The following is a 22833-nucleotide window of genomic DNA, read 5'->3' as shown; positions in this document are numbered from 1 at the left end:
AAATTTCAACATAATGTTATGTCACAACAGTATTGAATTATCTAGTATTATCAGACAGAAGAGATATAGAGGATGTGTGTTGATACTTGATATAGTTGCACGAGTGTACACTAAATGCGCCATGTGTCTTGAACATGTCCATCATCTTATGTGTGCATCCCCCATACGTTTCTCATTTCTTTTGGCTTGTAATGTTAGTGGATATAATTACCCCCATGACTACAAATATATACAGTATATTTCACTATCATACATAAAGTTTATTGAGATTTTAGTGGAAAACAAAGAAAAGAAAGAAAGAAAGGGAATGGAAGTTGGTGGAGCTGCAGCTTTGGCAAGACCTGTGCTTGGATTCAAGAAAGTGAATCCTTTCAACTTGACAACATCTTTCAACTCACATACTCACAACAAGTATAGTTCTTTTGTTGTCAAAGCTATACAATCCCAGAATGTTGATGAGGGTTCCAATAAAGTTTCTTTCTCTAAGAGGGAGAGAAGGCCACAGAATGTTCTTGGAGACTTCTTTGTTGGTATAACTCATCTCTCTGTCTCTCTCTCTATACCTCTCCCCCTCCCCCTCTCTCTCTCTCTGTTTTGAAGTTCTTCACACAAAAAAAGGTGCTAGTAGGATATTAAACTCTACATGAGCTGTGATACTATCTTTAGTTATCAACTTTAATTTTAATTATCTACTGTCCTAAGATATTATGGTGGTAGGATCTTAAGTTGTTAAGAAAGAACTTGATTGGATCATACTTATAATATTTATCCATGTCTTTTATCTCTATTATTTTCACCTGGATTAATTGATGAAAAGAATTACAATCTTATGGATCAAGTGTTCACAGTTCAGGGGAATTTATACTAATCTATAATAATCGAACAGGGGTATAATTTGTAGTTTGGTTAACCCTGTATTTGGTTATCTCTTTCGATTTAACCAAATGATCATAACCGTTAGATCTGAATACTAAAAAAAATACACCAACCTAGCTTACAGGTTCGAATCCCGCCAACAACAAACATTTATATTATTATTTATAAAATTACAAATAAATTTCTAGGTTCGAATCCTGCCAATAACAAACATTTATATTAATATTTATAAAAAAAATACACTAACCAAGTTCACAGGTTCGAACCCTGCCAACATCAAACATTTAATTATTATTTATAAATAAGGTTAATGGTTCAAATCTCATCAACCATATACTATTTTATACTATACTATTTGATTTTACTTAAAGTTATACACAATCAAATTATAATTATATTGTTATTAATTTACTTATTTAATTATTTATATTAGAATTTCAATAAAATCATATAAATTAAAAAAATCTAAATATTAACGGAACCCGTGCATCGCACGGGTTTTAAGCTAGTATTACATAAAGTATAAAATATGTTCGCAATTTGAGGCCTTTTCTAATAATGATCATGATTCTTGAACATGGAGAAAATTTTACATGATAAGAAACTTGGTTTGCTTTGTTTATGTGATCATTGTCGCAGAGCTAGAGATTGAATTTTCTTTCACCCTATCTTGATTATATAAATGTGTTTATGTCTTGTATTTGTTGAATTGCAGATCATACATGCATAGATTGTGATACGTGTCGCTGGATGGCTCCGGTACTTCTTTCAACAAATATTTATGCCTGACCTTGACCAATCTGCTAACATTAGCATAAATCGTATATAGAATATGTATAGGGAACTCTGCCAATTAAGACCACTTAACTTGTCGTGACCAGAACACTAAATATCTAATTGAATACACCAACTAAAATTTATAGCTTTTTGTTTCTACATACCTGCAAACAACCACCCGCAAGATTATATGACAATGTTTGCTTTAACCTTCTCAGGAAGTTTTCAGCCGAGCTGATGGGATGTCAGCAGTTTCTAAACAGCCAGAAAGTAAAGAAGAACGAGTAAAGGCTCTCCAGGTATTACTACATTTACTTGCAATGGCACAAATAACAAAATAGATTTAGAATCCTATTGTAGCAGAATCGAGGCCCTAAGAATATAATTAAAAAGTTGCGATATTGCACACTTGGGTTAAGAATATAAATCAAATGTTTGTTTGTAATTAATGACAGGTTATTTATCTTATCAAAAAATATGTGGTTTGATCATATTTTGTTGCAGTTGGTATAATATCTGTTAAGTTTGCTCTGATTGCAGTAATACACGACCCCCATTTATATTCAGACAAAATTGGTTTTGTTTAAAGAAACACCACTACAATATTACAATTTACGTTATTACTTCTTTGAATTCTATAATGTGGTCCTAACTGTATCGGTTGAATCATTGATGTTTTAGGCCTTACTTTCATGTCCAACAAGCTCAATCCGCACAGAGAAACCTCCTGCTGATATTTTAGAGGTTCAGAAGACATTTCCTATTCCTGTTGATGAGCAGAGAATTCCGGTACTCATATTGCTTACTATGTGTGTGTGCGTGCTTGTATATAAAAACAGTTTTCTGTCACACATTGATTATGTTGTCTTATTTAAGTAAAGGTTGTTCATTTTGGGGTTCTAAAATGGTTTTCACATTTAAAAAAAATATGTATCTACATGTATACCAAGAGGAGATTGCTAGTGTCAACCTCCAGTTTAAATAAACTTAAAAAAGATAATAAACAGAAGCAAAAGACTTGATCGTCTATTTATCGAGAGGCTGCATTTAAGACTTCTTAGTATTCTTTAAACGGATCTAATATCACTATACAGTTTGTACAATTATAAGTAGGATGTGATAGTAAATAAAATTGGTTTTCCTAGGCCAAATGCAAGAGAGAGTTTGCTGAAGTACTAGAACGCGCAACTACTATTTTTTATTAAATCTTTAAAGTACATACTAGCTTTAAGTGTGTGTACTGTTTTCATTGTAGTGGATCATAGTGCTTAATGATCCATAATAAGGGGTTGAAACGAAGAATCTGAACTCAGTATATTGCTCAAAACCTGTAAATGTTTTCAGGAGTGAGTGTGTCATTCCCACTACAATACTTTTTTTGCTTCATAGTGTACCTATCGTGGATAGTGGACTTGTAAGTTAACTAAACTTTCTTTATGTTTCCTACCACAACCATATTTTTATTACTCCCTCTGTCCCTCTGGTTTCTTAACATTACCTTTTAGCATTAGCACAAAGACCAATGACAATGAATATAATATACAAGCTGCTAACATCAATTAATATTTAAAGAAAAAACTGTAGATGACAATGACATTAAATAAACTTTGCAATAGATTAAGTATGGAGGGAAAGGAGATTAGTGCCCCGCCTAAATCATAAAAGATGATTACAAAATTTTGGGGTTGCCTCCAGTTGCACCCATTGCTCTATAAATATACAATTTGACATATACTTGTTCCAAAACTACTTTACACAGTACTTTACACAAAAATGGAAAGTGGATCTAATTTTTCAGAGTTAGGAGATGTCCAAAATGGTGAGCAATTCAGTACTTCTTCAATATCAGCATCTGGTCAAAGCACTGCAAAAAGGAAAAGGTTAACAAATTCAGATAAAAGTGATTTAGTACTGAACAATAGTAAATTAGATAACCGTAAATTGAAAACTTAAAACACACAAAACAGTAAACAAATAAGAAATCTTACACAATTTGAGGGAGAAAAATTCGCAACATTCCAGTTGGGTCCTCGAATTGCAGCTTTCTCGGTTTTAAAGTATTCTTCTTGGCTTTCACATATTGCTCAACAATCTTATCAGGAGTATCATCAACGATTTCGTTAATGATTAGCTCTGACTCGTCTTCAATAATTTCGGGATCATCCTCACAAATCAATACAGGGAGAGTTTTAAGAGAAAGTGGTGAAGAAACTGGAGAAAAGAAATTTTCGGAATAAAATTCGAATTTTGGGGCTGATTCACTAAAATACTGGGATTCTATTTCAATCAGAAGATCAAACTTTGGGAATAAACTTAGAATTGAATCAGACAGAAAAATGAAATTTAGGGTTTGGAGCAATTTGATACTACGGCTGAATAATTGAGAAAGAAAGAGGAGAAAGAGATAGGAGTAGTAGTCACGTGGGGGGTGGGGGTTTAGAATTAAAAATAGTTGAGGGTGCTAATTATCTATATTATCAATGTTAATTACTGGCAAGTCTGTCCACAATACTACTTTTCTTTATTTTAATATATAAAAATTTCTATAAAGGGTAATGTAAAGAATTGGTGGGACGACCCAAAAAAGAAAGTGTAAAGAAATGAGAGGGACGGAGGGAGTACTTTCTATTGTTTAACGTCTAATTCAAAGACTAAAGATTCTTCAATTGTTTAATGATATTTTTACTGAGCAATATTCGATGACTTGTTTTAGGGTATATATCATTGTGGTTATCATTCTGAGAAGTCATTTGGGGCTGCTTCGTACTTCATTGTCCATCCTGAAGGAAACATTCTTGTGGACAGGTAAAACATGTAGTTTAATTTATCAAAAAAGGTTTTTGCATCCATTCTACTGTTTGATACATCAAAATTCAAATATCATGGAAATGAAGAAGTTTATTGGTGAGGAGTTGTTTCTAGTATTGTCTTACACTGAGTTTTGATCGTTTTAATGAATTATATGACTATTATGGGTCTTGCAGTCCTAAATATACAGATAAACTGGCCCGTAGATTTGAAATGATGGGTGGAGCTCGTTACATGTTTCTTACGCACAGGTACTAATTGCCATAACACTTATAATACGGAGCTTTGCAAATTACCTTTGGTAAATGATTATTGTTTCTATTGTGATCAGGGATGATATTGCAGATCATATGAAGTGGTCAAAAAGGCTAGGCTGTGACAGAATTATCCACTCAGAAGAAGTATTTTTCCAAAAATTTGTATTTTTTATTCTACTTTACTTGATTTCCTCATTTCCATATTGCGTCTACTAAGATATTTTTACTACACACCTAAGGTCTCTATATATATTAAAGCACTCGACAGGACTAAGTACATTGCAGGTTTATATCAAAAAGGCAAACCTACTTCTACCTAGTAGAAGATAAGATCTTGTGTAAACAATTTCCTTTCATTTAGCCTTCAAGGAAAAATATCCACGTCGCAGCAATAGCTTAACCTGCTTGCTTGATTTCTCTTTTTAGAACATTGTTTATTTAAACGATTCTATTAACAGCTTCTTCCAACATCAGTGTATCAATATCATCCCTCTTAGCTGAAGTTTATTGGGAAAGTTTGAATTTTTAAATCTTGCCCATCATCACATGGTTTTCCTGCCCGTTCAAAATGAGAGATGAACAGATTACCTGGTAGTTTAAGGCGATTCAGTTATCCCACATTTTAAACACCGCCACCTCAGTTCGACTTGTCAATCAAATGTTAAAATAATATTGTTCTCAGTTAAATGACCATTCACATGTATTCTCATTCACTATGTAGATTTGTCGATCATTTTCCTTGGAAAAATCTAAAAGAAATATTTGTAAATTCTTTAGGGCATAACTGGAACTCTTCTCTGCATAATCATTTCTGTAATTTTAATTTATAATTCGTACTATATTTTTTTCTGAAGGTAGATGCTTCTACTGCTGAAGTAGAGTGTAAGCTAGAGGGGAATGGGCCATGGAAGCTTGCTGATGATCTTGAGCTTATACACACTCCGGGCCACACGAAAGTGAGTAAAGATGTTCCTTCAGCAAATTTAGTAATATAGTGTACCATTAATTTATGTTATCAATGGACTGACCCGAAATCCAGTTAAAGTGATCTATGTCCTATAATTGCTAGAAGCATGTAGGAGTTCATTAAAATTGAATCTTATATCCTCATCTTTAAAGGTTGCTAGGTTAGGTTCTCTTTATTATATCCTGGATCATCACTCGTCAGTTTAAAGGAAACAGTCCATTTGTTAGTTTGTTACTTTTTTACTTGGTTAAAAATGTTATAGTTCGAGTGTTGCATCACCCAATTTTATTTTATTTTTGTGGCAGGGATCAGTCTGCTTATTACACAGGTCACTCAAGGTACTTTTTGCTGGGGATCATATCGCAATGGATGAATCTGGACTATGCATTTCAGAGATATACAATTGGTTTTCAGGTACCAGACTTGGAATCAGTTTATAATTATTATTCTGTTGTTTTTTTGCCTACAAGATCTGTTGATTAATGATTTTCAACTTGTTCTTGTTTAGTCACTTGTTCATTAGAGAGTGAAGAAAGAAAAATGTTCTACACTGCATGAACAAAAAAAGGTTCAGTAGTACAGCTGGTGAAGTATATATAGTACATTTTCTGTTCTAACTTGTATTTTTTTTGTGCTTGTGGCAGTTCCGGTACAGATTCAGAGTGTCAAGAAGTTAACGCAGTTTGATTTTGAATGGATATTACCAGGTAGGATGATTTGGAGAAACTGGTCCGTAACTCAATATGCTTCCTTTTGTATTTTAATTGTCTATAATCAACTGCAGGCCATGGGAGGAGAGCTGAATTCAGGGACACTGAAGTCAAAAACTCTGCTTTAGAAAGCTTCGTAGCTGCATCAGGTCACAGCACTTGATTCACTGCATGCAGAAGCATCAAGGATAATGGGAGGATTAGTGATAATATTCTATGTCAAGATCTAGTGTAATAACGGCAACATGCTTCATTCCTGCTGCTCTGATGATCCTATAGGTACCTGTACAACATCTTAATGTAATCCTTATATAAATTTTAGAAGTTGAAAGTTCTATACCAGAATTTCGTATCGATATGGCATTGGAATAAGTTTATTACCCACATTGTCTGTAATCTTTTGGGGTATATTTGTGAGTAACCCGTCCATCTAAAATAAGTCCGAAAATTACTTGCCAATTTTCCGATCTATGGTTTAAAAAAAAGAATCCTACTAACTTGAGAAGATCTTTCAACTCACTAATCCTTTTGTTGTCAAAGCAATCCAATCACACAACAAAAGCCACCGGAAGAGAGGAGTGCATGTGATCTAAAAATAATTTTAAAGGTTTATGAGGATCATAGAAAAACTTTAGCAGTATACTATTTGTTTTTAGCACAATTTTGGCAGGGTGACATTTTTGTATTTTTTTAATATGTAAGATCAAATTATAACCAAAATATTTCACCTCAAGAAAAAACTACAAGGAAAATTGCAGGATGTACTAGTACTGCGTTATATTACACTTAATAAATAAATATATTCCCTTTGTCCCGCTCATTTTTTACAATTTTTTTTATCATTGGCTATAAAATATAGTTTCCTGCTTTATTTTTAAAATTTTCGTTTTTTATATAAAAAAATTGGGTGATGCCCCTATGGGTAAAAAATGGTTTAAAATATCACTTATGAAAAAAAAATGACAATGACCATTATGTAGCATTTTGGCCATTTTGGCCCCAAAACACTAATTCATCTAGCGTTTTACACATGTAAATTTTTTAAAAAATATATATTTATAAACTCAAATAAAAAATTGTTAATTCCTAAAATACTAAAAAATTATTTAAATTATTTCTAAAACCTAAAAAGGGATTAGTGAAATCTAAAATGTTAAGAATTATTAAATTAGATTACTCCCTTAAATTTTAAAACTGTTTAACTTAAAATTTACATTTTTGGTTTTAGGATTTAGGGCCCTAAACCCGAGCTAAAATTAAGTTTTAGGCTCTAGTAAACCCTAAACCATAAACACTAATATTCATTAATTTTTTTAAATAATTCTAAAATCCAAAAAGGAATTGTTGAATCATAGATGTTAAAAATTGTTAAATTATGATATAATTTTAAATTTTAAAAATATTAAATAACAAAAATATCAAAAATATAATATTAAGTGATATTTTCGGGTTTTTAAACAATAACACCAAAAGAAGTATAAAATAAGAAGAAGAAGAAACACAAAACGTGACATGAAGTCACGTTGCCACATTAAAAAAAATAAAAATAAATAAACAAAACCCTAACATTTTGGATGGTTTTTCAAAATATGGTGAAGTGAAATGACAATTAGGACCGATGTGATATTTGGACCATGTGACATTGTGGTCCATTTATTTTTAAAAAAATGAGGCAATTAAGTTTTAAACGGGCCCTAAATGCAAAGAATGGGTGAGTATAACGGGCCCGAAACGGAGTGAGTATAAGGCAATTCAGTGTTTGAATTGAGAGTACCTGCAATCTGATCCCAAATTCACAGTCTCTCCTCACCCGATCCACCTGTTATTCCATCAATTCCTCTGGTATATTTCTATATCTTCCGCTCTTATTTATACACACACACACACACACTCCTTCTGTCGTCGTAATTAAATAATTTAATCCTCAAGGTATTGTTTTAGATGTGGAACCCCAGTTGTATGTCTGCATTATATCATCCTCATATATATGCTCTTATTCATGTTTTAGCTATGTATTGCTAATTGCTAGATTAAAATTCAGTAATCAAGCTATTCTTACTCTAATTGCTTATTTAGCCTCTTGTATTTTTATTTGTTTTTTGTGTTGTGGTAAATAATTTTGTTTCTTTTTCTCTCTTTTTTTTGCTAAGGTTTTACCTAATTTCTCCTATTATGTAATTTGTTATTGTACAGACTTAAGCCCGTAAAGGTGGCTTCCGATACCACCATGGTAAACATAATCAAAGGCTTATACATTTCTTGGTAACTTTTCTGTCCTGACTGAAAGTTTTACGGTATTCATGGTTATTGTTTGACTGGTATGATCTATGTTGCTCTGATGTTTGTGAAGCCGCTTGTTAATTCTATCAAATGATTTTAGAAATAGCTTGAACTTGATATGATAATGAAGTAGAATCTTTGAATTACGTATTGGTTTGTGGTATTGAACATCATTAGGGGTGATGCTTTATGCTTCTATAAATTATTTGGTAGGAAAACTTTTTTGAACTCGGTATATTGATATGCGGACCATAATGTACCCCGGCCTACTTTATTCGTGTCTTTTTATTTCAATAACAGTTTACTGGTTTTCAGTTTGATGATTACATATTTTATCATCCGCTACAACTTGCACCACTTTTTCATGAATTTAAAGAACTTTGTTGGAAAAGATCTCGCTACCTTCACCCAGCCAACAAGGTGAAGCTCATCTATCGTAGGTTAGGTTTAATTAGCAGATAAAAATTATTACAAATTGATAGGTTAATCCCAACACGCAGCAGAGTATATAGTATTACCCAACTCGAGGGTGGAAGAAATATGTAAAAGTGACAATTTGTGTGTGATTCTTATGCAGAAATCGTTGTGATTCATTTTCGGTTTATCCCTGCTAACCTCTTACACTGTTGGATTGCAGTGACATACCAATGGCACAATTTATTATCAACATGAATGCAGCGTTACCCCAGTCACAGAAGTTTATATTACATGTTTTGGATGATACCCATTTATTTGTGCGATCTGACATGGCTGGAAGCATTCGTGAGAAAATCTCAGAGTTCAGAGAACAGAATACTTATGAAAAGCCTGCATGATATTTCTTTTGTCAAAATAAAGATAAGCAAGTACCAAGGTTCTATCTTTAGCCTTGATTCAGAAGTTTGTATTTTATTCTTGTGAAATTTCTACCGCTTATATATGTGACTAGTTAACCTTAAACCCAACCTTTGAATTATCAAACTCATAATAATGTATAAATCTAATAAATACACACACAGTGTGTGTAAGAACTGGTAACATTAAGGTTGAAATAGTACAAGTACATAAAATGTCTATATAAAGTTTTCAATACAAGAGTGTTGGTTATGCAGTTATTATGGTCAAATAAATTATTGCTATTGTTGCATTTTGAAAAATAGTTCATTTGGAACTTGTTAAAATGATGAATTCATTACGATTCAGGATTGTTTAGAAATGCAAAAACTAGTGCTATAAATTTGTTTGGTAAGAAATGTGAGCTTTTCTTCATTAACTGTTCTGGCAAGCGATAAACAGCATTTCTTCTTAAGAAATTCAGCCACATGTTAGAGCCAAAAATGTACTACCTACTTGACAAGGATCAACTTCAACAGTTGAAACCGTAACTTAAAAGATAGATTAGAACCCCTTAACATTAACTAAACTTTGGGTCCAATACTTGCCGCATGCCTAGGTGAGCACCGGGGCTTGATAATTCAGACCAGTATACAAAACTACATCAGAGTTGCAGAACTTCTCCAGATTATAGCTGCCAATCTATGGGAGCCATTCCCATTTCTTCCAAGAGCTGGTTTGTACGAGAAAAATGCCTGTACACCAAGGAAGAGGAAGTAATTTAGTACATCTTATTCTTATGAACTACTGAGAGTAATCTTACCATTATAATGTTACAAGAAGACCTTTATTGTAAAAATATTTGCCAGTTCAACATACTTCAACAATGCATACAATTTGGTTGGTAAATTGTATTTTTATATCAGAACATGGGAAAACAATATTTAGTATTAATATCTATAGACTAGTTGAACTAACAAACTGCTCACCAGGATGTACTCCAAACTACAAGTAAATACTCATCTTAATTTATGTTAATAAGTTTGTTAATTTCTGGGGATGTCATTAAATTTCTTAATGTGATCACAGATCGGCAATTTTATAAGCAACAAGAGAATTGCAACTTTGTTCAACATTTGGCGAATGCCCTACTTTTACGACTGCTTCCAGCGTAATTATATGGTCTGATATACTGCAATATATTAACGATTCCAGAATATATAATGTGGGCTCAGCCTGTTTAATACAGTGAACCATCAGATTCAGAGTGAATTAACAAATTGATATTGTAAAGGGGCAAACACAATGCTCCTAAATGGCAAGTCTCAAACAACCATAAGTGTAGAAGACTCGGTATAACGGCAATTCCACATTTATACAACCTATACCTTATTTTTCAAAAAGAGACTGTTTCTTGGGTTCGGGCCTATACCTAGCAGATGGCAGATATACACAATCAAATACAAGGAACGCGAGAAGGAACATGTTCCAGCTCTGGATTTGCTGGAGACATTTTTAATAAATCAAATGTTTGACAGAGCTCATACTTTCAACAATTTAAGACATCATTCAATGTGATTATAATTATCAATAAATTACTAACCTGCATCCAAAGAAGCCTCTGTTAGCAGATAAACCAGAGGGATGTGCTGCCTTGAGAATGTGGTGTTTTGTTCCATCAATCAACCTGTTAAAAACTTTTGATAAGCTTTTTTACGCATGCAAAAATATCGACTAATACTTTTACTCAAAAATGATTACATTTCAATCAAGCAGACAACCAAATGAATACTCGTGAAAAAAAACATATGTGATGCAAGCCAAATATATCTTTCCAAATCCAAAACAAAAAAAGTCTCTTTTATCTGACACTTAGACATAATGCATAATCCCAAATTCCCAGTGGAAGCTGGTACTGTAGAAGATTGGACATTAGACTACAAAGCTTACTACTAAATATAGATAATTAATTTGACCAGCTTATAATCTTAGTCATATACGGTAAAACATCCTGGGATTAATTAAGTTGGAACCACAATTTTGGTTTATATCAGACACTTTATAGAATAGTAGATATCCAGATGAGTCTCCTACTGGTTACGTTTTTTAGGTAGATAGCGACTCTATTGAAATAATCTGTGTGATTGACATGATGAACTTCGTAACAGAATAAAAGGAAAACACGCAAAACCTTGAATGAATGTATTGATATTGAATAATGTCTTGTATGTAATTCTAACTGCATAATTCTGTATACTATAAAATAGGGGGGAAATCCGACAAGCTCCAGTTCTCATATTTCCTTCTTTTTTGCTAAAACAATAGTTTTTTGCATCATGGTACAACTTCAATAGAGAATAGCCATTTAAAAGTTGTAAATATATGTTAGACAGAAGTTGGATTTCCAGGGGCATGAATAATTATCCGAGTACCAAGTACCTATTTAACCTTTATTAATAAGTCAAACCTCTTGTTAAGTGATACTTTGGTTTCACCATTTTTTGGTTTCACCACCTTTTGATTTCACCACCTTTTGGTTTCGTTATAACTCTAAATGTATTATTTTTATCCTTTTTTATTTTTATATTTCTATATGACTTATAATTCTATTTATATTATTTTTAATTAATAACTTTTATAAATAAGCGAAACCTCTTTTTTAATAGGTACTTTGATTTCACAACTTTTTGGTTTCACCACCTTTTGATTTCACTTTTTTTTTATTTTTATTATAACTCTAAGTGTATTATTTTTTATCCCTTTTTATTTCTATATGATTCACAATTCTATATATATTATTTTTAACCATTTTCTTAATTCTTACAAGTCATATATTTTAATTATTTTATAGGTTGGGATCCCATTTTTTTAATATATTTTATAAATAGGTTCATCAATTGGCCCAACTAAATATGTTCCAAAAAATATAAACCATGACGAAGTAAATGGGTCATGTTTTGAAATTAGAATATTTTAATTTAGATTTTTTTAAAATTGTTGGTGGAGTTCCGTTTTAATAAAACAATATGGATATTATAGGTACCATATTTTGGTTTTACCCTAGATAATAATAAAATTATTCAAACCGTTTTTTATAGGGTATTTGGTTTCATCTTGTACGGTTACGTCGTCTTTTGACTTACACCTAGATTCCTATATCACATAGAGTTTTATGTTACTTTTTAATGAATTATAAAATTGTTGGAATCATATTATAATTACGATATTTCTATTTTCCGTAGAATTCTTTTTTAACTTTTATTAAAATAGTGAAATTGTTCGAATTATATTATGAATACAATACTTTAATTTCCCATAGAGCTCTATATTAGTACCTGTTTTTCACTTTGACCCTTTTAGTGGTATTTGATTTTACTATGTTTTGATTTATCGTTTATTGGTCCCACCCCTAAATTCCTATTTTATGAAAGTAATAAAATTGTTGAAATTGTATAATTACATTAATTCTACTTCTCGTATAATTTTGTCTTACTTTTTGTTCAAATAATGAATTTTTTCGGATCATGTTATATTTACAACACTTCTATCTACATTAGAACTACGTATTACTTAATTGAAGATACAATACTTAATTTTACTGTTTTTTGGTTATACCAGAACATCAATATATTCCGTTGATTTTATTATTATAAATAATTTTTTTTAAAAAAACTCGACACCGTGCTTCGCACGGGTTATCTTCTAGTATATTATGAGTTGTGACAACTATATTATGACAACTGCAGGATGTTTAGTCCACTTACATGAAATGGAAGTTTTTTTAATTTGTTAACATTAACTTGTCAATAGTTCATTACAAAACCTCCAAATAGAAATAGCTACTGGTATATATGTTTGAGTGTCAAATTCTAGGATAAATGCTCTACTGTAAATGAGCAGCACTTGACATAGGAACATATTCATATGACAAAATGATAAATTTGTAGCAAAACTTGAACCATGAAACTTACTAAAACAAGTACCTGGATTTCACTTGAGCATAATTGCCCCAAAGAAGAAAAACAACTCCTCTTTTCTTTTTGGAGATCGTCTCTATGACAGCATCAGTATACTGCTCCCATCCTTTCTTGGCATGAGAATTCGCCTGATGCTGCCTAACTGTGGAGGAATCAAAAAGAAAACCCAGTAAACATAACCAAAAGACCATAAGATTCCTTTAAGGCATCAAGCATAAAAAGGAGCTGCCGGGAAACAAGTGTTTGTAAGAATGATTACTAGCACATTTAATATCTCCAGATGCAGAAATATGCTTGCACCTAATAGAAAATTAAGATCTAGCAAACAGGTTTCTGGCATCCTAGCTCATTACTCAATCTAGTTCACAAGAACTCTTATTACATCAAAAAATCAGCAATCCATACAATAAGCAATAAGCAATAAACTAGCAAACATGTTTCAGAATGAACCAAATTCAACAATCCCGGTCTAATGAGTTAAAATGTGCTAGAGCAAGAATAAAAAACTAAGAAAGCATCTACAATACAGCCATATTCAGATTGTAACAGAATTTAGTATCACCTGTCGTAAACTTTAGACTGAATCAGATTACATAGAATGCCTACCAGTAAGAACCGAATTGAGAAGCAGAACGCCCTGAAATATTTAGCACTAGTTTCAGGAAATCAGTTTATTAGGGAAATAAGAAAACTCCATGTTTTATCTGAACACAAATTATATCTGACAGAAAATATTATAAGTGTAAAGCACAATTAGCACTAGGCAGCAATTGATGTCTTAGCCTAACAAGAAACAATAAGTGTTTTATTTACCTTCATATGAACTTTGTAATCCTTAACTGATTATTGTTATCAGCCAATGGTGTAAATAAATTATAATTCTAGCGAGTATGTTCTTTTGAATGTATAATGTACAGAGGAACTCAAGATTTCATAATAATACTTTGGACTTTAGTGCAGTAATGAAGACTTGAGGACCAATTTGACCGACCACCACAAAGATTAATCTAGGCAATTTTAACTAAAAGATGCAGAAGTGCTAAAATTGCAAAAAATTAAAAGTAGATGAAAAGTAGTGTGAGCTTTGTAACAAAGGAATTAATATGGCACAAATGGAAACCGGTGGAGAATCAGCTTAGCTGCAAACATCAAGTGTTTGAAGGCTTGTAAAATTGTTAAGGTACACTATGCGTCTATGCCAAATATGATAACGATGTTTTAATGTAACTAAGAAATAACTAGTAACCATTACCAGGACATGTGACATTATAGAAACAATTATTTCGTGAATTTTACCTGTAGAGCCCATCTTTCCAGATTTCCATGAGATGGAATTGAGCATTGCACGTCTTGTTTAAGTTCCTTGTATATGTTTCCCAAACTTGAGGGAACTTTAATGCCCTTCGGTACAGAGAAGGAGAGGCCCATTGCTTGACCCGGTCCATGATATGGATCCTAATAATAAAAAAAACATTAAATTAAGTGGTATGTAATTAATCAACTCAGACTAGCTATTATTGTAAAATAAGATCATACACGCTAAAAGTCCTATATTAACCAGCGAACAATGAATACAATGATATGTAGAGATTAATATACAATTATAGTACAAAATTGATGCCTTTCTCTCTTCGATGGTCAACTCTCTATTAACTTAACTTCCCAGCTAATTATCAAAACTGTCCAAAATAATCTCACCACACCACATTTTTTATGCTCTTTTCATTTTTCGTTAACTTCTCATGTTACCAACAAACAATATAATACTTCATTTGAAGATATAGTTATTTATGACACGACCCAGGCTGGGACAACCACAGTTGGAGAATGAATACTTCATGCAAGAAATAAAAATGACTTAAAACAGGGAACATAATAAACGGTACTCCATCAGCAACAAACGAAATACTCAAAATGAAAAGAATACACAATCCAACATAATTTCACTAAAACTTAACTACCTGTCCAATTATAACAGCTTTCACTCTATCAAACGGAGTCGTATTAAGCGCATTAAAAATCAAATGAGGCGGCGGATAAATTGGCAAACCACTGCTTCGTATTTCAGTTTCCACAAATTCACACAACTTCTTCGCATACGCCTTCTCGAACTCATTCGGAAGGGCCTCCAACCACGTCTCCTCCACCAACAGCTCTTCCAGTTTCAAATTCAAACTCATCACACCACCGCCTATAACATTTCCACACACAAATATCAATTCATTTTTCTAATTATAGAAATCTAATAAACAAACTAAAAAAATGAAAATATAAATTTTTTAAACGCACATTAATAAAAACGAGTAGTGTGTGACTTAAAATGATAATATTGATTTACCTGTAGTAGATTTCGATATTCTTTCGGAACATAATTTGAGGTTGCGCTTAGACTTGGCGAGTAATTTGTTGAATTCGATCCTCGATTTTTGCTCCGGACTGAGATCAGACTCCGGAGAAGTGTCATCGTGAAGCGCGGCTTTCGAGGGGGAGAGTGTGGTTGTTTTTAGGCGTTTGGAGGAACGTTGGAAAAAGTCAGTTAGGGTTTTAGAAGAATTGGACATTTTCTCATTTATAAATGTAGTTTTCTGGGGAGGTGATACTAGTAGTTTGTAATGGTGGTGGTGGAGAAATGGGGAATACATAGGAGATTTGGGGGGTTTTTTTGTGGCGGGAAAAAGTGACGATTTGTAGGATTGGCGGGTGTTTACAGGAATGATCAGGGTTTTCGAGATTCCGCTAGGCTGTCAATGGATCGGATCCTTGATCCATATCCTAATTCATTTAACTTTACCGGATTCGGATCCGGATCGGATTTTTGTCGGATTTTTTATAACTCGATCCATATCCGGATCCATTAGGATCACGGATCACGGACCGGAGCTCCGATCCGTTAATATTTTAAAAAAAATGAGTCATTTTGTAATTAATCTCAGCCTCTCAGGTTAAGGGGTTGCTACGAAAAGTAATGCTTATCTATCAATTTGACTTTGTGATTTCCAAAATTGCTAGCCAAGTTTCTTGCACTAAGAAGCTTCGTACATAACAGATATGTCAACAAAAGTTTGTGAATAAATAGATTATTAAAAATCAACACACAATTAAGCAAAGATAATGCCAACACAGTGTCTCGGTGACTTGCACAGTGAAAAATGTTATCAAAGAATAATTAAATATATTATATAATTTATATATAATTTATTATAATATGTAAATAAATAAATAAATATATATTTTATGAAATATAATAAATTATCCGGATCGGATCGGCCTAAATCCATATCCGGTACTTATCGGATCGGATCGTTACCGGATCGGATTTTTTTCGGATCGGATTTTTTTTAAGTGATCCATATCCGCTCCATTAGCCTTCGGATCGGACCGGATTTCCAATCCATTGACAGCCCTAGTGTCCGCTTAGCGATCAAATTTTTAATAATCATTAATTTAATGGGACCAATTTTATTATTTATAATAGAAATTTTAATTTTAAATTTTACATTTTAAAAATAAATAAAATTTAATCATTGATAAATTTAATAACAACATTAAAAAATGATTGCTATGAATTTAAGACTTACCGATAAGTGATAAAGCAATTTTATCGGTATTTATAAATAATGTCAATTTGAATTCATTAATAAATGTACATCTCTGAAAATTAAAAAGGTACAACTATTGAGATTCTACGGTGTATAATGGGTTTCAAGTACATTTCTTAATATTTGCATCAAAATAAATGTGGTTGGGAATTACCGTCCAATAAATTATATGTTGACTTATAGTTATTACTTCGGAAGCCGCCAAACTCGCTAGTTCGTGATATTTTTTCGCATATATTGTGTTTTTACTTTTTTTTTCTCAATTTTGGGTTTTAAATGAAATTTAATGGGGCGTAGTAATGGTTTTTTTTGCCAAGAAATGAATTTGATTTCATTTATCAAATTAAGTCGTTCATCAAAACATTGATGAAGCCCGGGTGATCACTCACCCTCCAAATACGATTAGATGGTGAATAGGTAGCTTTAGCTAGAAAATCAGCTACCTTATTTGCAGACCGTTTTACAAAACGAACGCTCACACTCCTGCTACTAAGATCATGTATCAGACTTTTACATTCTTTTACGAGTACACCAAAATAGGAAGATAGTAAGTCTGAACCTCGCATTGCTTGCACTACCACTAGGCAGTCTGTCTCAATCATAATGTTTTGATGTTTGCTCTCCTGCGTCCAGCTTAAAGCTTCTCTAACTTCCATGGCTTCTGCACTGTCCGGACCTGTTGAACCCACCCTGCATTTTGATCTCGCTTTCAGTACTTCACCTCTGTCATTTCGAACTACAAAAGTTGAACTGTAACAATTAGAATCTTCAAAAGTTGCAGCATCGCAATTTATCTTAACCGTGTTTTGATCTGGGACCATCCACCGCTCACTTCCATCTTCCATGGTCATAAGACCTAGGAAGTTGTCAAACATATTGTCTTGAGCTTTCTTCCATTTGTTAAGGGCCATTCTTGCTGACACTACTACTTCAGATGCTTCTAAACCTTTCTGGTTCCATACCAGATTATTTCTTCCTTTCCACAAGGACCAACACAACATTGCTGCTTCTTGTCTTTTTTGTACTGGCCATGTATCAAAGGACTCTACCATCCATTCTGCAAACGAAGAGGTGCCATCTTGATTCATTTATGCATTAGTTAGCACCTGGCTCCAGCAACACTTGGAAAAATCATAATTTATCAATGCGTGTACTATAGTTTCAGGAGCTAGCTGGCATTGTGGACACACACTATCAATGTTGACATGTTTGAACTGCAGTCGTACCTTAGTTGGCAGGCATCCCGTCGCAGCTCGCCACATTAGATGTTTAACTTTAGGTGGGACTTTCAGAGCCCACAACCTCTTCCAACCTCGCTCATTCTCCTCTGTACTATGCTAGTATTTTTGTTTTTGCATCCACCCGTATGCAGATTTAACCGAGAAGTTCCCTAGTCTCTTCATACTCCAGAACCAACTATCATGCTCTCTCCTGTTGAGTGGTATTGCTACAATCAAATTTGCATCCCGTTCAATGAACATATCATTAATCAGATCTTCATCCCATTTATTCTCATTTGGCATAAATAAGCTTGACACCCTGACGTCTCGAAGTCCTTCATTCTCTGTACAAACAAACTTGTTATTTTTATCTGGCAACCATGGATCTTTCAGAATATTAACAGTTGTCCCATTTCCCACCCTTCGACTTGCTCCTGCCTATACCACATACTTAGTCTCGAAAACACTTCACCACACAAAACTTGGACTACCACCTATATTAGCTTCCATAAAGCTATTATTTGGAAAATATCGCGCTTTAAAAACCCTCGTCATCAAACTGGTAGTATTAGTTACCAACCTCCATGCCTGCTTACTTAAAAGTGTAATATTAAAGTCATGCATATGCTTAAAACCCATACCTCCTGCTTTATTTGGTTGACACATGTGTTCCCATGACATCTAATGGATATTTTTTGGTTTCTTTGCTGAGTTACGCCACCAAAACTTACACATAGCCCTCTCCATTTCCTTACATATATCTAGAGGTAAAAGAAATACAAATATTGCATAATTTGGTATAGTATGTGCAACAGACTTGAGAAAAATTTCTTTGCCCCCCTTTTGTCAACATTTTTCCATCCCAACTGTTCACTGTTTCCATCACCTTCTCCTTCAAGTATCCAAGTATGATATTTTTGTTTCTCCCAACGTAGTTCGGCAGTTCCAGATAATGACTCCCTTCCTGAGCTTCCATAAAGTTTAGAACACCACAAATTTCCTGCTTATACTCATTAGTCACATTACGACTGAAGAAAGCACTTGACTTGAGATTGTTAATCTTTTGCCCTGAAGCCTTTTCATAAATATCTAGAAGATTCACCACCCTAGATGTTGTTTCCTTCGTGGCCTTGCAAAATATGTACGAGTCATCTGCAAATAATATGTGGGAAATAGCAGGAACTCCCCTAGCCACCTTGATTCCTCCCAGTAGGAAATTTCTTTCAAACTTATTCATTAACGTTGTGAAGCCCTCCATACATATCAGGAACAAATATGACGATAAGGGGTCTCCCTGGCGGAGGCCTCTCCCTGGTACAATTCTGCCAAATTCCCTCCCTGCATGACATATTCTGTATTCGACCGACGTAACACAGAGAATCAATCTGTTCACCACTGTTTCGTTAAAACCTAGCTTTCCTAGAGCAGCTCTTAAGTATCCCCATTCCACTCTATCGTAGGCTTTGCTCATGTCTAATTTTAGCACCATCCATCCCATTTTTCCTTCTGTTTTTCTTCTCATGTAGTGCATGACTTCATGTGCTACCATGACATTGTCAGTTATTAAACGTCATGGGATAAACGCGCTCTGGTTCTCGGAAATTATCAACCCAATCACCTCTTTCAGTCTGTTTGCTAGGACTTTAGAAATCACTTTATATATCACGTTGCAAAGAGAGATAGGTCTCAAGTCTTACATTGACACAAGATTAGATTTTTTTGGAACCAGAACTATATTTGTATATGTTAATTTATCAGCAAAAGTACATGTATCAAGGTATTCCTGAACCATCCTTGTGATATCGTCCCCAAGTATATGCCAATGCTTTTGATAAAAGCCAGGGCTCATCCCATTGGGCCCTGGAGACTTGCCTGGTTGCATGTGAAACAAAGCCTGTTTGACCTCTTTATTTGTAACTTGCTGCATAAAACTTGCGTTGTGTTCGTCTGTAATGAGACTGTTCATGTAATCCACTATGCTTCTCCATTCTGTTCTCGAGGCTTTGAAAAGATTGTCAAAATATGATATCATAAGTTCTTGTAAACCTGATTCCCAACTTACTTTATTTCCTCCATCATCTTGCAAGCTGCTAATTCTGTTTAATTTTCTTCTCGCTTTGGCACTAGCATGAAAGAATTTGCTATTGGAGTCACCTTTCTTTAGCCACATTTGCTTAGACCTCTGCTTCCAAAAAACCTCCTGCTGTGTTAACGTTTCCGTCAACTTTTTGTTTTCATCCTGGAACTGTTTGATGGATAGATCATCCCGACGCCCACGTACCATTCTTATAATCTTCTTGCTTTGGTCAATGCGTCTTTTAAAACTGCTCGTTATGTCTTTCCCCCACTCTGCCAACTATTTTGAGCATGCTTCAAGCTTTTCAGTAAATGATACCGTGGCTGTGTTTTCCCAGTTTTCTTGAACTATTTTGCTGCACATAGGATCACGAAGCCAGGCGTTTTCAAAACGAAAATGCTTTGTGGTCAAGCTCACATTCTCCTTTAAGGGTTCAAGTAAATCGCGCAATGGTCCGAGGTTGAGACTTCACAGTTGAATAATTTGGCATCTTGAAATTTATCCAGCCACGGTTGAGAAACTAATGCTCCGTCCAGTCTTATTTCTACCCATCTCTCTGTTCCTCTACCTCTTTCCCATGTAAAGGGGTAACCACATAACTCCATAGCTGTTAGACCACATTCTTCAATCACTTCTTGAAATCCTTTAACCAACCACTCTGGATACAGCCTCCCTCCTTTCTTGTGACTCTGACTGAGGATATTATTCATGTCCCCTATTATGCACCATGGAAAATTGTTATCCCTTGCTAGATTATGAATTAGATTCCATGTTGATCTTCTTCATGCTCTATTTGGTTCACCATACATACCTGTCAACCGAAAAATAACATTTCCTTGAATACTCACCTTGACGTCAATATGGTTTATACTAAACGACTCCATAGAGACCTCCGTTTTATTTCTCCAAAGCATAGCCAAACCACCCCCTTGATCCGGACTCTCCACTGTAATCATACCTTCAAATCCCAGGGCTGCTTGTACACGTTTAACTCGATCTTCTTTACACAACGTCTCGCATAGGAAAATGATATCTGGTTTTTTTTGGGCCACTAGATCTTTTAGGAATTGAATAAACCACGGGACCCCAACCCATGGCAATTCCAGCTCAAAACATTCATAATGCTAGGCGGGCCCGACTTTCGGAACCCGCCCCATATTCATTTTTTGATCCATCAGCTTTTTCTTGATCCATAACGTCCTGTTCCTCCTCTTCAGAGTCCATGTTTATTTCTACATTTGGGCTGAAATTACAACCCGGGCCTGTTCTCCTTTTCTTATTTTCCAAAATTTGTATATTACTATTTCCCCCCCTTAGCGGTCTCTTTTGCCTTGTCGTTTGAGACTTTGAAATTTGAATTACCCGCTATTGTCGCTGAGTTGTTTGTTTTTTCCGAAATTGATGTTCTGTTACTTGCAATCTTATCAAATCCCATATTACCCGCATTTTTTACTGTAATTTCTCCTGATTTTTCGGGATTTTGTGACTGTGTTCCATCTTCTTCGTTTGTCCTCACCGGAAAAACTTCATCTCTGTTCCTCAGCCACTTGGAACCTATCAGCTTTGTCTGTCTTCTCACTGGTGCCTTCATCCATACCCCATACGATTTTACAATCTCATTTTATGACTTCTCAAAAAGTTGGCCACAGTATTTCTCCGAGTGTCCCATTATTCCGCAGATAAAACAAAACGTGGGTACATTTTCATATTTGAAGGTGATCCATCCCCATTCATTTCCAGATTTTCTGAGTTTCATCCTTCTTTTCAACGATTTCGACAGGTCGAACGTAACTCTAATCCTTAAGTACTCTCTCCGTATTCCTTTAAAATTTGATGGGCATGTACTAACGAGTTTCCCCAGTTGATTGCCCACTTCTGTTATGATCTTTTCTGACTTAAAACCTGGTTGCAGGTCATATATTGCTGAGCACGAAACAAAACTACACACTTTCAATACATGTCAATAGACAAGACTTTCAATACATGTCAATAGACAAGACTTTGTATCAACTCCTTCTTTAATTTAGCTGTTCAAATAAATCTTTTGGGCGTAGTAATGGTTTAAGAACAAATGTATATCGGCTTCATATATATACAAATATGGATTGTTTGTACAGTTTGCTTCATTTATCCAAGTGAGATCAAGTATAGTTTGCTTATTATAGTAGCATTTTTTTTATAATTTTAAGTATATTGTGCTAATAATTTTTCTTTGGCAGTGAAATTGCATGGACCATCCTTTATGTTATTCAATGACAAATATGTGAAAGAATCAAAGAGTATCACATAGTTGCAAAATAATTACTTTTTGTGGTAGTAAACCGTATCATATGGTCATGTTGAGTTATAAAGGAAAAGCTAATTTTCGATTTCAAGTCTATAATCCATATGTTGTTGAAATATTTATCTTGTGGATACATATGCATCTAAATATAACTTGTTTTGTAATTCTGTTGAGGCAAGTAAACTTGC

The 22833-nt window shown here is 33.9% G+C and overlaps 4 protein-coding genes across 5 annotated transcripts; 2 read left to right on the top strand and 2 right to left on the bottom strand.

Annotated features, from left to right (window-relative positions):
- Window positions 1-175: 175 nt before the first annotated feature.
- LOC141678410 (uncharacterized) lies at window positions 176-6749 on the top strand. Its single transcript, XM_074484719.1, has 11 exons — window positions 176-530; window positions 1592-1635; window positions 1872-1952; window positions 2335-2442; window positions 4367-4458; window positions 4638-4712; window positions 4793-4862; window positions 5573-5674; window positions 5991-6099; window positions 6330-6392; window positions 6470-6749. The coding sequence occupies exons 1-11, from the start codon at window positions 308-310 to the stop codon at window positions 6556-6558; spliced, it is 1056 nt and encodes a 351-aa protein (XP_074340820.1). The 5' UTR covers window positions 176-307; the 3' UTR covers window positions 6559-6749.
- A 1326-nt stretch (window positions 6750-8075) lies between these two features.
- On the top strand, window positions 8076-10245 carry LOC141679095 (general transcription and DNA repair factor IIH subunit TFB5-like). Of its 2 annotated transcripts, XM_074485581.1 has the most exons (4): window positions 8076-8237; window positions 8589-8657; window positions 9313-9528; window positions 10108-10245. In XM_074485581.1, exons 2-3 carry the CDS (start codon window positions 8623-8625, stop codon window positions 9488-9490), a joined length of 213 nt encoding a protein of 70 aa, XP_074341682.1. In that variant the 5' UTR covers window positions 8076-8237; window positions 8589-8622; the 3' UTR covers window positions 9491-9528; window positions 10108-10245. The 2 variants fall into 2 exon arrangements, with proteins under 2 accessions (XP_074341682.1, XP_074341681.1); XM_074485580.1 differs by lacking the exon at window positions 10108-10245 and having other exon boundaries at window positions 8078-8237; window positions 9313-9619.
- LOC141679094 (uracil-DNA glycosylase, mitochondrial) lies at window positions 10109-16364 on the bottom strand. Its single transcript, XM_074485578.1, has 7 exons — window positions 15804-16364; window positions 15427-15656; window positions 14762-14920; window positions 14072-14102; window positions 13472-13607; window positions 11092-11175; window positions 10109-10243 (listed from the first exon to the last, which is right to left on the bottom strand). The coding sequence occupies exons 1-7, from the start codon at window positions 16105-16107 to the stop codon at window positions 10177-10179; spliced, it is 1011 nt and encodes a 336-aa protein (XP_074341679.1). The 5' UTR covers window positions 16108-16364; the 3' UTR covers window positions 10109-10176.
- A 1038-nt stretch (window positions 16365-17402) lies between these two features.
- LOC141680672 (uncharacterized) lies at window positions 17403-18152 on the bottom strand. Its single transcript, XM_074486835.1, has one exon. The coding sequence runs from the start codon at window positions 18150-18152 to the stop codon at window positions 17403-17405; it is 750 nt and encodes a 249-aa protein (XP_074342936.1).
- Window positions 18153-22833: the final 4681 nt, after the last annotated feature.

The sequence above is a fragment of the Apium graveolens genome, chromosome 8 (genome assembly GCF_009905375.1).
Source record: "Apium graveolens cultivar Ventura chromosome 8, ASM990537v1, whole genome shotgun sequence".
NCBI lineage: Eukaryota > Viridiplantae > Streptophyta > Magnoliopsida > Apiales > Apiaceae > Apium > Apium graveolens.
Note: the sequence above shows the minus strand (reverse complement) of the source record. Positions and strands in the feature narration are given on the sequence as shown.

Bases quoted from the DNA above. Each gene is read 5' to 3' on its own strand.
- LOC141678410 (XM_074484719.1), top strand. From the start codon at position 308: ATGGAAGTTGGTGGAGCTGCAGCTTTGGCAAGACCTGTGCTTGGATTC. The intron at 1,636-1,871 runs GTACTTCTTTCA...TAACCTTCTCAG, and splicing joins CGTGTCGCTGGATGGCTCCG to GAAGTTTTCAGCCGAGCTGA. The intron at 6,393-6,469 runs GTAGGATGATTT...AATCAACTGCAG, and splicing joins TTTTGAATGGATATTACCAG to GCCATGGGAGGAGAGCTGAA.
- LOC141679095 (XM_074485581.1), top strand. From the start codon at position 8,623: ATGGTAAACATAATCAAAGGCTTATACATTTCTTG. The intron at 8,658-9,312 runs GTAACTTTTCTG...GTTGGATTGCAG, and splicing joins AAAGGCTTATACATTTCTTG to TGACATACCAATGGCACAAT.
- LOC141679094 (XM_074485578.1), bottom strand. From the start codon at position 16,107: ATGTATTCCCCATTTCTCCACCACCACCATTACAAACTACTAGTATCA. The intron at 14,103-14,761 runs GTAAAATTCACG...TAAATATTTCAG, and splicing joins TGGAAAGATGGGCTCTACAG to GGCGTTCTGCTTCTCAATTC. The intron at 11,176-13,471 runs GTACTTGTTTTA...AGTTTTTAACAG, and splicing joins TATGCTCAAGTGAAATCCAG to GTTGATTGATGGAACAAAAC.
- LOC141680672 (XM_074486835.1), bottom strand. From the start codon at position 18,152: ATGAATCAAGATGGCACCTCTTCGTTTGCAGAATGGATGGTAGAGTCC.